Source organism: Callospermophilus lateralis, chromosome 7 (assembly GCF_048772815.1).
Source record: "Callospermophilus lateralis isolate mCalLat2 chromosome 7, mCalLat2.hap1, whole genome shotgun sequence".
In the NCBI taxonomy this organism is placed as follows: Eukaryota; Metazoa; Chordata; class Mammalia; order Rodentia; family Sciuridae; genus Callospermophilus; species Callospermophilus lateralis.
In genome coordinates, this window is record NC_135311.1 from 496,005 (window position 1) to 509,767 (window position 13,763).

Genomic DNA, 13,763 nt, shown 5'->3' on the forward strand with positions numbered 1-13,763 from the left:
TTTTTTTTTACAAATAAAGATCTTATACTCCTGTCTGCAGTTGCAGATGCATTGGATATACCTTACGCCTCCCCCAATTTACCTATTTAGAAACTTACCATTCACATGGAGTCATGAAGAGACCAATTTCTTACAGCATATTGCCTTCAGTCTCTCATCTGTTGTATTTTTAGTATGATAGATTTGATTGCATTCCCTTCTCTTGATCTCTTGTATCATTTGGCAAAGTAGATGAGAAAGATCATTGTGGCCTGGAGCTGCCCTTGTTTCTGAGAAGCCAATGAAATGTGAAGTACCTTCTCCTTGTTGACCTGAAAGTTTGCTCATTCATGAGACCACACTTGTTAATTCTGAGATAATCAAAATTTGGTCCTCATCCTATAATAAATCACTTAAATTTAGAGGTCATTTAGAGGAAAATCTTAGACCTGGATTATGTATTTAATATTTATTGGCCTAAAAATTGCAGTGTTTAGAGTTTTTACTGAAGATATAATCATTTTTATTAGTTTCAAATATTGTTATCCCCTGCCTGGTAGGGCATCCTCTATCTCTGCTGTCCTCTTTGCCTTCTTTTTAGGGACTCTTGATTTTGTGTCCTTCCCAAGAGTTGGTACTCTATACACATGCATAGGATGTGACTTTTCCACATTACTTAATTCTGCTGGTGTAAGTTCTTGTAAATGTCAGCTCAGAGGTTGACCTTGCTTGGCCTGATATCTGTTGTCGCCGTTTTTCTTCCTTCATTAGTCTCTTATCCTCTGTGTTCTTATCTTTTTCTCAGTGTTTTTCCTTTTTCTTTTGGAAATGCTGGGGATTGACCCAGGGCTTCATGCATGCTAGGCAAGCGTTCTGCTGGTGACCCACATTCCCAGCCCTGTTTCTCAAAAATTTACAGAATCCCTTTTTATGTTGGACTGTCCATGGCTTACTATCCAGAAACATCTAGAAATCTTGATATCTTGACTCTGATATATTGCAAAGTTTATGAACAGACATTGTGTCAGTGTAAATCTTGCTGCTTGCTTGTAGCATAGAGGCCTGATACTAAAAATAACTCTGGCTTCTCAAACTCTTTGAATGAATGTGTTTACTGAGATACTCCCGTTAATTCCCCCATGTAGGTCATAACATAGTTTGACTCCTCACATAGATTGCATTCAGTAATCCTAGTGAATACTCATGTAATACTCAAGAGTTTACAACGTGATGTCACTTACATGCTTACAAGAGTGTCTTCTTACAGATTATTGTCCCCTCCTTATGGTTAAAACTGGAGAGGTATTATTTCTCACATTAAATAGAGTGTACAACTTGAACCTGAGCCTTCTGATTTCGTTTGCCTTGGTTCATTGTGTTAGATCATGTCCCTCTGTGTTCAAATAAATGTTGTGATGGGTCACTTGGTTTTGCTTCCCAGTGGTAGAGATTTTTAATTTTGTTTATTTACATATTGTAGTTCTCGGTGGTCTTCAGTCTCCTGTTGACTGGAACTCCTATCCAGAACAGCCTCCAAGAGCTCTACTCTCTCCTCAGTTTTGTGGAACCTGACCTGTTTTCCAAGGAACAGATGGAGGATTTTGTTGAACGTTACCGGGATATTGAAAAAGAGTCCAAATCAGGTTAATTCCCATTCAGCAAATTATCCCCAAGAGATCTTGACACAGAAACTTCCCTAATGCATAAGAGTTGTAGATTGAAAAGGAAGAGAATCAATAACCGGAGAATGCCTTCCAGGGAGAAAAACCACCACAGATATAAGGCAGATGATGGTCCCTCATGTGGTATCCACTTGTCTGCTATCCATGGCTCTTACTTGTTTGTTACATGGTTCTGCAGTGGGGTTTATTGGTTCATTTTTGGAAAAAGTAGAAAGTACCCACTGATATGTGTGCTTTTTTTAAAACCAACTTCTAATTTTCTTTCATTTTTTTTTCTCTTTGTGGTATTGGAGATTGAACCCAGGGGTGCTCTACCACAGGGATACATTCCCAGTCCTTTTGTAAAAAATTGGAGACAGGGTCTTGCTCAGTTTCATAGGCTGGCCTTCAGCTTACCATCCTCATGCCTCAAGTTCATGTTACCATGCAGCTTCAACTTGTAATTTGTAAAAATTATAGACTTTGTTAACTTTCCTGCCACTTGCCAGTGCAGAAAAGTAAGTGCATGCTATAGTCCCAGACTACTGTTAAGAATTCTGCAACACTGCTGTTTCCTTTTAACCAGAAGTTTGAGATGATTGGGACGTGGAAGGGAAAAGGGAAGCCTTCATTAGTATAACCGTAGCTTTCTCTTATACCTTTGCCTCTCTGCCTTGTGGAACATTCCCATAATATCTGAATACCCTAGGATGATTGTCCAAAACAGATGGCAGGGGGCCACCCAGTGATTATGTGTGTGCTGGTTAAATATGAATCGCAGAGGGTTCTTGGAGCAAAAATTCCCAAACCACAGGGTAAAGATGACCTGCGAACCTGCTCTGATTACTCCCATGTTTAGAGTTGTCACGTATGGGACATCTAATTACAAATGACAAGGGACACACTGGTATTGAAGAGCTATGAATTGTTTATCTGAATTTCACATTTAACAGGTTGCTTGTATTTTTGTTTTCTGTTTCTGGTTTTCCTACATGATGTATACTTCCAACTTAGTGTAGCTTTTGAAGTCTAAGATGCCTGTAAAGGAACAAGGGATTAGAAGTGTTAAAAAATCCACTTTTATTGCTCGCCATTTTCACATTCACCTGTGTGTCCTTGGATAAGTGGCCTGATTTCTCTGAGCCTCACTTAACTGTCATAAACATGGAGACAGTATTTCTCACCCTGCATTTCTAGGCTGTATACTGATCAGTGAGATTAAATGAAGAATACCCTGGAAAACAGTGTCTTGAAAATGAGATTATTCCTAAGAAGAATCCAGTTCTTTGAGTGGTGTAATTTGGGGACTAAAAGCCAGTAACAAGTCCAGAAGGAATAGGAAGAACCCAGTAAAGGGAGAAATGATTGGTCCTCTAATTATGGTGGTTCAGCTTATAATTTTTTGACTTTGTCACTTTACAAAAACAGCAACATTCAATAGAAACTGTACTTTGGATTTTGAATTTTTATTGGTGTGACTATTTGTACCTATTTTGGGGGTACATATTTATACCTGCTGATGTTTTGCGCAGTGATCACTTAGGTCATTAGCATATCATATAGCAAAACTTTTATCATTTCTTTATGGTGAGTATATTCAGAATTCTGTCTTCTAACTGGTTTAAGATACAAAATGCATTATTGTTAGTTATATTAAAATGTTCAATATAATCATCAGGGAAATGCAAATCAGGAACACAATGGGAAACCTCCTCCCCCCGTTAGAATGGTTATTACAGACACCACACGCTGGCAAGGCTGTGGTGGAAGGGGAACTCTGAGACACCAGGGTGGGGATGGAGATGGTACGGCCATCGTGAAAACCAGGATGGCGTTTCCTCAGAACACTAAATAGAACTGCTCTACAATTCAGCAGTCCCATACTGGGTATATAGTCGAAGAAGGGGATCCACACGCCAAGCGATATCTGTGCTCCTGTGTTCATTGCAGCACTCTTCACAGTACCCAGAGTGTGGAGCTCACCTAGATGTGCATTAGCAGATAGAAAGACAATGTGGTGTAGATACAGGATGGGATGCTCTTCAGCCATAAGAGGGCATGAGTTTCAGTCTTTCCCAGGCTTGGGATAGGTTGTAAGGTACTGTCCTGTGTGGCTGGGTGGCAGCAGCGAGGCACAACTCCCCAGTGACTCAGGTGACCCTGAGGGTAAGTAACTGATACCACACAGTGCTCCGTGTTGTCAGTTGTTTAGTCACAGGCATTCAGCACATTACATGAAGTATTCACAGTTTTTCATAGAAGAGGCTTCGGGTTAGATTATTTTGCCAAGTGGACTAACGTAAGTGCTGAGCACATTTGAGGTAGGGTGGGCTGAGCTGTGGTGTTTGGTATATTAGGTCTGTTCAAGGCATTTTTTACGTATAAGATATTTTCAGTTTGTGATGGGTTTATAGGAATGTAATCCCTTTGTAAGTCCAGGAGCATCTGTACTGTGAAAACTTACTGTACTGACCTAGAACCCAGAATCAGCATGAAAATGAGGAAAGTGAGTTGATCCGTGTTCCCTAGTAGTTCGGCCCTCTGCTGTATTTTTGTACCACACTCTTGTATGTTTTTCCTTCCACAGCAAGTGAACTACACAACCTCTTGCAGCCGTTTCTGCTGAGGAGAGTGAAAGCAGAGGTAGCTACAGAACTTCCCAAGAAGACAGAAGTAGTGATATACCATGGCATGTCAGCATTGCAGAAAAAATACTACAAGGCTATTTTGATGAAAGACCTAGGTATTCAGAGGGCACTTGGTCCATTAAGAAACTAAATGGGAATGTGGTTTTTGTGCAGGGAAATGTTTTATGATTACACTCACTTTGTGTAGCAAGAATATAAGGTAGAATTTTGTATTCTGAATGACGTGGAACAATAGCAGTGTTAAGTGTAGCTCAGACCTGGTTGTTGCATGATGGAATTTCCCTTTTTCCTCTTGTGTGGTTTTTCTTATGCCTGCAATATAGCAAACACTTTTAAGTGTCTATTCATGATTTTCAACCTCTATTTGCTTTTTTCTCCCCTCTTAAAACCACAATAGCAGTTAAAGAAGAGATTTTAGAAGTTTACAGTTGTTTTAACAAAGCACTGCTAAGTTCACCTTGTAGACTTCCTTCTCAAAACAGAGTGAGGAGTAAGAAAATCCCATATGGATATGATTTTAATTCTCAGTGCAGTTGATTGCCATTTGGGAGGTTAGTATAAATTTGAGGGAAATACTATGAAATGAGTAAGGTTATGTTTGTGTTTTGATTTGTTAGTTCCTTTTCCTCTCTATCTTCAAAATTTCAGATGCATTTGAAAATGAGATGGCAAGGAAAGTTAAACTTCAGAATATCTTATCCCAGCTTCGAAAGTGCGTGGATCACCCGTATTTGTTTGATGGTGAGCCAATGTCCTGTTTCCCCCCATTATTTTTCATTAGTAGTTCTGTAACCAAAATTGTAGCCGGACCCTTCAACAGAACTGCTGCATTTACTGTGTCTGCTCTTTCTCGCTTTCTCCATATTAATGATATCTAGTGTTGATCATACTGAAGGTTTCTTCACATGTCCCGTAATATCCCTTAAACTGCTTTTCTTTTTCTCTCTTAATGCAGGATCCATTGCATTTGCCTTGACTCTACTTTTCTACAATCTAGAAATGTTTCTAAGCTTTTTTGGAGGGCAGGGAGCTTTTCTTTCTTTCATGATAGTGACAGTTGTGGAGAGGAAAACTGGCAGTTTACAGAATGGGTCATAATGGGGATTCATCTGACCCTTCTTCAGGATTGGATTTCCTTTCGTCTTGAGCCCTCTCGGTCACTGTGCCCAGTTCCCCGTGTTCTCTGTGATGCCCAGGCATTGTCAGTTCGCGATTCGTTAACCTCTCAGATCCCTTGACACAGCAGATGGCTTGCTCCGTGGGACGCTCTGCACTCAGCTTCGGGGGTAGCAGTTTTTCCTGCCTTTCTTCCTGCCTGCATGCTCCTGCTCTGTGCCCTTTGCTCTCTCCTTTCATCCTAGTGACTTCTGTACATGTCCCTCTAAGCACTGCTCTTGTTGCCACAAATTTATGTGTAGTGTTTCATTTTCATTCCCATTGGGGTTTTTGGATGCACTCTGATGGGCGATTCTCTGGCCCTGGAATTCTGCTGTACTTGTTTTAAGGAGTCTTTGCCAAGTAACATTATGAGCTGTTTAAAAGTTTAACAGAACTTTAATCAAGTGCACATTAGAACTTTTTTTTTTTAAGGGAGGAGGGGCATTAGGAACATAGATTTTGAAGGACATCTTCCAGAATATTCTGACTGCCGCCTGTATCTTGAGAATCACTTTTATACACACCTAAACCTATTTCTTGATTCCTTATCTAGAGTGAGAGCCTTAGAATTTCCTTTGTGGATCTTCTTGATCTCTGGCATCTTCCTTTCCCTCAGTTTCCTAAAGAGAGAGTTTGTTTCTTAGATAAATATTTATTAGACTTTTTGGATGTGCCAGGCTCTGCAGGTGGTATTAAGCAAATAATTACAAAATGCCTCGAATAGGTGAGACTGAAGGGCCTACTGCATTAGAAAGAGCTTGGGCTCTCTTGCTATGGGCTACCTATTGGGTTTTGTACTCAAGAACTTTGCCCTGACTCAGGGCATACAATTAGGATTGGGCTCTCTGCTTTCCAGGTGTGGAGCCAGAGCCTTTTGAAGTTGGAGACCACCTGATTGAGGCTAGTGGGAAACTTCACCTGCTGGATAAGCTGCTGGCATTCCTGCATTCCAGGTAGGAATAGGTTGACATGTACTGCTCTAGGGAGTGACTGGTTCAAACCTGAATAATGAGGAACTTACTGATTCTTGAGACTGATTCAAGTTCCCTTTCTTAGAAGCCTGGAATTCGAGGCCTACTTTCTCTGCAACTGTACACCCACCCCCATTCCATCTCATCCAACCCCACTCCTCCACCTTTATCCTTTCTTTCCTGAATTCCCACAGCATTTAGGATCCCAGTCCAGGACTTGGCAAGCCCTGCCTTACTCTGCTACCTTGTTGATCAGTGTGTGTTCACCTCATCAGTCCAACTATGTTGGTTGCATCCACAAGGACGAGTCAACATTGATCATTTCTTTTTTTTTTTTTTTTTTTTTTTTTTTAAGAATAAGATAGTTTTAATGTGTGTTTCCATAGAATGTCGATTATATAGAAAAACAGAGCAGAGAAATCTGGCAGAAAACATCTTAATTAAATGAAAAGAAGTTAACATAATCAGGCTGGCTAGAGATATAGCTGTGTGGTGGAACAGACACACTAAGGAGGCCCTGGTTCCATCTAAAAGTAAGACAGCAAGGTGCTCACACCTGTAGTCCCAGTTGGCTCTGAAGGATGAGGCAAAATGATCACCAAGTGTGAGGCCAGCCTCAGCAATTTAGCCAGTCCCTGTCTCAAAATAACAATAAGTAGGTTTAGACATAGCTCAGTGGTAGAGAGCACTCCTGGAGCATTTCTATTAAAATTGCCTGCTGCTTCCTTGAGTTGAACTGACACATAATAAAGGTTGAGTAAACATTGGTTCTTGTTAATCTTTGGGATTTGATTTAAACTTAGGGATTACTCTTTCCCAGAAATGCAAGTTGGGTATCAGAAGATGACATTTGGTTAGTGTTCAGCAGCCTGGTATCCAGCATGTACATCTTCATCACCACAGGAAAGGGGGAGTCTAGGAAAAGACCAGAGACTCAAGAATTCCAGAATTGTGCCTTTAGGATGATTGCCCCAGGTGTGGCCTGAACTAACCTAAAACTTCAGATTTTTCAAAATTGCCCAGTCTTTTGCAAATTAAATAATTGCATGTCTTGGGGCTGGCGTTGTGGCTCAGTGGTCAAGTGCTTGCCTAGCTAGCACATGCGAGGCCCTGGGTCCAATCCTTAGCACCACACAAAAATAAATAAATAGCTCAGTGACTAAGCACTCGCCTCACGGTGAGGCAGGAGATTAGATCTTCAGCACCACGTACAAGAATATAAATAAATAAAACAAAGTCATTGTGTCCATCTACAACTAAAGAAATTGAAAGAATAAAATAAAGGTATTGTGTTCAACTGTGGCTAACACGTAAATATAAAAAATTGTTAAAAATTATAATTACACGTCTTACTGTATTTTATGGCCTTTGACATATCTACCATAAGTGTGTGTGTTAGAGATGGAGAAGAACCTATAGATACCTTCCGTCCAAGTTTTTCATGATCTCGAAAGGTCATGCCCAATGTCATATAGGTAGTAAGTGGCAGAGAGAGATAAGAAACGAGGTACTCACCTTCAAACTCAGTGCTTTTTCAAACAATTTGAGGCTAGAGTCTGGCCGATGTTCTCCCCAACTCTTGGTCTTACTCTCCTGGCAACCTTAAGGTAAGTTCATTTTCTTAAAAAGAATGTTGTTTAACAGCATTGTCCTTATTTGTTCAGGCAAATTTAAAACAATGATAAGAAGGGCAGTCACCTTGACTTTGTTCCTTCTACATTATTTTGAATTTTCCTTTCCTTTCTTCACTCTCTATATGTAAGTTTCTTGTGTACCAAGGGGGATTGCTTCTCTAACATGCTTCTCGACTTTTCTAGATGGTAATGACTTGTACCGCCAAGTGGGAATAGCAGTAGATAGCCTTCCGGAGCTCTTCAGGATCTTGGGGAATGGGTGCACACGTATTTGAACTTTGCCTTTACTCTTCACATGTGTATTTATTTTTCTATTGAAATGAAACTTCTGTTTTCATTGAGTGAAGTGATATTCCAGAAAGAGGCTCCTTGGTTACGCCAGGGCTTCCACACTCCCTGGTGAATTGACAGGTGCCCTGGGACTGCTCTGAGGGATGCCGCTACATGTGGAGGCACTTTGTCTTCTTGTATAAAGTATTCAGAGTTTCTGAGAAAGTTACAGGACATCGATATTTCTACTTTAGCATTTCCCTTATGTGTAAAGTTGTCCTCTTTGGTAGATTTTGCCTGAGGGTCACTCCCCCTAAACACTACTAGAGTTGGCAGTTTCTCCTTTTCTTCTTCTTGCCAGGGGCCATCGCGTCTTACTCTTCTCTCAGATGACCCAGATGTTGGATATTCTCCAGGACTATATGGACTACAAAGGTGACTCTCCTTGGCCACTACATCATCTGAGAATCATAAGGGGTGTGGGAAGGTTACCGACTAAAAGGTTAAAGACAAGAAGGTGAAAAGGCTGAGGAGAGTGGACAGTGGTGTGTGAAGCAAGGATGGACAGCAGGGTAGAGACGCATGGGCAGAAGTAACACCCACATTCTCACCAGGTGATGCAGGTGATGGGTATGGAGCAGACGTGAAAATGTTGAGTGGCTTCAAAAATGTGTGAGTCAAGTTTCAGCGAAAAACACTTGCAGCGTCTCTCGACAGTTCAGCAGTTATGTACTTATTCAGGATTAGTAAGAAAATGAAGATTGATAGTATGGAGATCCCACAAATCAAGCAGGGGGAGCGTAAGAGCAATTATTTCTGTGACAATAGGGAATGTAGGCAGCTACTTGAGAACTCTGCTTAATATATAATAAAATTGATGTGGGATAATGGGACAAAGCTTGAACAGAGGCTGATTTTTGAGCCTGTGGGAGAGTATCAGCCTCAGAAATAACTGTTTTAAAGTTTAGTTGAGAGTGGTCTCCCAAATCCACTTGATGCCCCCCAAGTACTGCAGTAACTGGACACTTCAGCTACTGGCACATTGAGGAATCTCGAGTGCCAAAGCATGACTTGAGATTGCAGTTCCCCTTCCTGACCTGATGCGTGGTGACAAGCGGAGAGCCCTAGAGCTTCGCTGGAAAGCAGGTGCTGGGTCATCAGCAGGCTCCCAGGTGCTTGTCTTACTGCTTGCCTAAGTCAGGATTGTGTCTCAGCAGGCACCAACTGCCAGCGTGTGGATATTACCAAATATTAACTCTGGAAATGCCAAAGACTTTGGCTGCCTGTGTTTTTAAAACCCAGGCTAGTGTGTTATGATGGTTTTTGGTGAAGTGATGAATTGTTCCCCTAAATTTAGATCTTTCAGACTGGGGTTGTGGCTAAGTGGTAGAGCCCTTACTGGCATGTGAGAGGCACTGGTTTGAATCCTCAGTACCACATAAAATAAGAAACAAGATCAAGTTATCAAACAGTTGAGATCTTTCCCTTGGGCTTTATTGAAAGTAGGGCAGGCTTGGGTGTGGAAAGGACAAATAGGCATTGGCTTAGGAATGACTCGATTATTTTATTTCCTAAGAGTCCTTGCAAAGAGTAAGGACCTGTGTGTGGTTGTTGTCTTCTCTACGTAAAGGCTACAGCTATGAGCGTGTGGACGGTTCTGTGAGAGGCGAAGAGAGACACCTGGCCATCAAGAACTTTGGACAGCAGCCCATCTTTGTTTTTCTCCTGAGCACCAGGGCAGGTAAGCCCAGGGGTGTTGAGGAAGCAGACAGGCATCCCACCACTGGTACGTTTTCCCCTCATTCTCTGAAAGGTGAGGTTCTTACCAAGGAGTATTGAAAAGGAGAGAATCGAGGCACTTACGTGGCCTAGTACTGGACTTCTCGTGTGGAGCTCTTTTCTGTTCAACCTGTGAAGCTGTCATCGTGAGAAGTGAGGCTGAAACCTGGGCCTGTTGGAAAGTAATTCTAATCCACTTAGACCACTGACCGGGAACGTCCTGTTTTGTTTTGTTTTTAATTTTAGGGAAAGTTTTATTCACATTCATTTATTCTCCTTCCCAGCCATGAATTTGGAAAATAAGATAATCTCTTTTCTAGTTTCCCTTCCTCCAGGAGTACCTCTGGAAGAGTGTTATAAAGTTTAATTAAGATTTGTTGTTTAAAATGTGACTAGAGTGAAACTGACAGCTATTTATGATTATTATGGTATTGTCCATATGACTTAATCATAAATAAATGACACTTGTGGTGTTTTGCCAGTTGCTTTCATATAGTATTAAATAATTTGAAATCAGTTTGGGGAAATGGAATTTTTCTTACATTCTGAATCAAAAAGCCCTAAATTAATTTTGAATTCATAATCTAAGTTCATGATCTTATTTTTTTGATGGTAATCCTGATGGAATAGATATAGGAACACAAACAGGAATGGTGTCCTTGATGAAAGAGAGATTAATGTCCTTATGGAACGAAAGGTCACCCTTATGTAGAAAGCACTTAGTAAGTGCTTTGTACTATATGGGTCTGTAAAAGAAGTGTTAGGTATGATCCTTGAGTATCAGGAGATCATTTCTCCAGTGTGTATCTTACCGCTCTCTTAAAGCCAATAATAAGATACAATCAGATTCCTTTGGTCCAGTCTCTTCCCAGGTCATCTATCACACCCTGTCATTCAGTTCCGTTGTCTCATGATTAGTCTTAGGGGAAGCTCAAAGGATCTGGTCAAAGGCATGGTCAGTGTTGGGAGAGGAATTCCATTTATGCGTTTAAGATTTTATTTTTCATATTTAGAGAGCAAATGTTGGAAACATCTAAAATTAGTTAATCTTCTTGGAGGCCTCAGAGTAGATTATCTAGGAGCTGAAGCCGTCCTGGACATTAGCCTTTTCCACACACTGACTGTCAAACGTGCCGTCATGTTGCAGCTATAGATGTGCCGCATTTTCATTCATTGTTTCCTTCCAGCTTTCCACGAGGTTGTTACCACATATTGCCGGCAGATGGCAGCGATAGCTTAGGAATATGTCCCAAATAACTAAATGCAGCTTAAAATATCATCTTTGGTGAACAAGGGCTGCACTAGCCACTATTAACTCAAGAGAAAGATAATTCTCATGGAACACAAATAGATTTTCAAATGAGATGACTGCCTCGATAGTTAGCATACAGTGGATAAAAAGGTTCTGGAGCCCGGCACAGTAGTGCATGCCTACAGTCCCAGCTACTCAGGAGGCTGAGGCAGGAGGATGACTTGAGCCCAGGAGTTCAAGGCCGGCCTGGGCAACCCTGTGAGACCCTGTCTCTGTCCCAGGAGTAATGACCTCAGATTCTGGAATATGGGATGGAATCCTGACTGTTTCATCTTCTAGTGGTGCAACTTCAAATAAATCCCTGAATCTAGCTGTTTCCATTTCAGCATCTGCAAAATGAGAATAGTGCTAGCAAGGACACAGGGTTGTTGTGAGGGTTAAAAGAGTCAACGCATGTAAAGTGCCGTGAGCAGTGCTTGGCAGTAGTAAAGTAGAAGTGTAGCTCTTATTATTGGGTATAACTTAGCCTCTCTCCGTATTCAGTCATTAGTATTTCTTTATTCCAACTTTGATTTTATAGGAAGACTTCAATGAGAATGTTCCTGCCTGGCTTGTCTTATATCCAGCCGGGAGTTAGTAGTCCTTGTGGAAAGGAACCCTTCATTCAGTTCTTGGAACAAGCCCTTTTAGGCTTGTTTTAGCAATGAGCTCCAACGACCCTAGCTGGAGTGTGTTCTGTACAGTTTCCACATTAATCAAAGAGAAGCCTGTGGTTTGCTTCTTAGTACTCTAAATTCCTAAACCCAAAGTGCTCTTTTGGCCTTTTCCTGCACCATTGGAGAAAGACCAGAGAGTTGTTGCATTGAGTGTTCTTGTCTTGAACTGATTTTACGACATCTTCTTTGATCAGTGTGGAAACCAGTACAGGAAGACACTCTCAGGTTTTCTCCACTCAGAGGCAGGTATCATCTGCTCTTCTCATAGCTAGCGTCAGGTCCTCCTACCTTGTTGAAGCTGCAAGTGTGGTCATGTGCGTTTCTTACTGCCCACTGCAGACCTCTCCTTGTTTTAAGATATATTTTTAGTTGTAGATGGGCACTGTTTTAGTCAGCTTTTTCACCTCTGTGACCAGAACCAACTGTGGAGGAGGAAAGTTTATTGGAGGGCTCATGGTTTCAGAGGTCTTAGTCCATAGAAGGCCGACTCCATTCCTTGGAGCTCCAGGGGAGGCAGCATCATGGCAGGAGAGTGTGACTGAGGGCAGCAGCTCACATGGTGATCAGAAAGCAGAGAGAGAGACTCCACTGTCCAGATACAAAATATACACCCCTTAGCCATGTGCCTGGTGAGCCCCTTCCTCCAGCCACACCCACCTGCCCCAGTTACCACTCAGTTAACCCCATTAGGCATTCATTCACTGATTAGGTTAAAGCCATTTCCCAGTCATTTCTCCTCCAAACCTTCTTGCCTTGTCTCACATGTGAGCTTTTGGAGGACACCACATCTAAACCATAACAGATGATACCTTTATTTCATTTATTTTTATGTGGTGATGAGGAAGGAACCCAATGCCTCACGTGTTCTATCACTTGTGTTCTGTCACTGAGCTACAACTGCAGCCCCCAGACCTCTTATTTTTGGAGCTGTTTTCTAAAAGAACTTGTGTCCTTATTCACAGACTGTTTGAAGCAAAAGCCAATCAAGGTTTTCAAACAAATATTAAATGGCTTCACGCAATTAACTTAAGCATTCTTTTCTTTTGCTTACCTCTCTTTCTGTTATAGTTGATAATTAAATTTTCCCAGTTCACACAATGAAAGGTGAGGTAGCACTTTTGACCACTGTAGGGTGGTCAAAACCTGAATTTGGGGCCAGAAATGTCAGTTTGAAGGATGAAACCAGTCCGTTGGACTGATTTCAGATTTTCAGGATGACCCAGTCCTGCCTTGTGTGTTTTCTAGTTCCTTATTTGTGTGTTGCTGATCATGCTTCTTTTTTGTATGGTTTTCAGGTGGAGTTGGCATGAACTTAACAGCAGCAGATACTGTTATTTTTTTTGACAGTGATTTTAATCCTCAAAATGACTTGCAGGCAGCTGCCAGAGCTCACCGAATTGGCCAGAACAAGTGAGTGAGTTAGACATTGGCACCTTTCTGCTCTGTTGGCTTGCAGCTGTGGATTGGGGAGGAAGGTGGACAGGGTAGTCCTGACAACAGTGCCACATTGGAGTTGAGAGACCACTGGGTTTGAACCCCGTTGTGCTGCTGGCTTGTAGAGTCATGTTGGAGGATCAGTGGTCACATGATCAGTTCAGACTTCACTTTGTTGAACAGTTAAATTCCAAAATGATTAGAAGAAACTTAGAATTTATTTAGTTCATGTTTCTCACGTTAGATCCTAATTCAGTTTAA

General features: G+C 41.4%; 1 protein-coding gene across 6 annotated transcripts in view; it reads left to right on the top strand.

The window, feature by feature from the left end:
- LOC143387706 (chromodomain-helicase-DNA-binding protein 1-like) overlaps positions 1–13,763 on the top strand; it is a 51,064-nt gene that overhangs the window by 16,144 nt on the left and 21,157 nt on the right. For all 6 annotated transcript variants that reach the window (XR_013155537.1, XM_077109799.1, XM_077109800.1 and 3 more), the window contains exons 7-13: positions 1,460–1,622; positions 4,228–4,383; positions 4,937–5,029; positions 6,303–6,399; positions 8,683–8,756; positions 9,952–10,062; positions 13,364–13,478. Coding sequence is in view for 5 of the 6 variants with exons in the window: in XM_077109799.1 (XP_076965914.1) it covers positions 1,460–1,622; positions 4,228–4,383; positions 4,937–5,029; positions 6,303–6,399; positions 8,683–8,756; positions 9,952–10,062; positions 13,364–13,478 (809 nt within the window). In the remaining variant the exon portion in view is untranslated. The remainder of the gene's footprint in view (positions 1–1,459; positions 1,623–4,227; positions 4,384–4,936; positions 5,030–6,302; positions 6,400–8,682; positions 8,757–9,951; positions 10,063–13,363; positions 13,479–13,763) is intronic.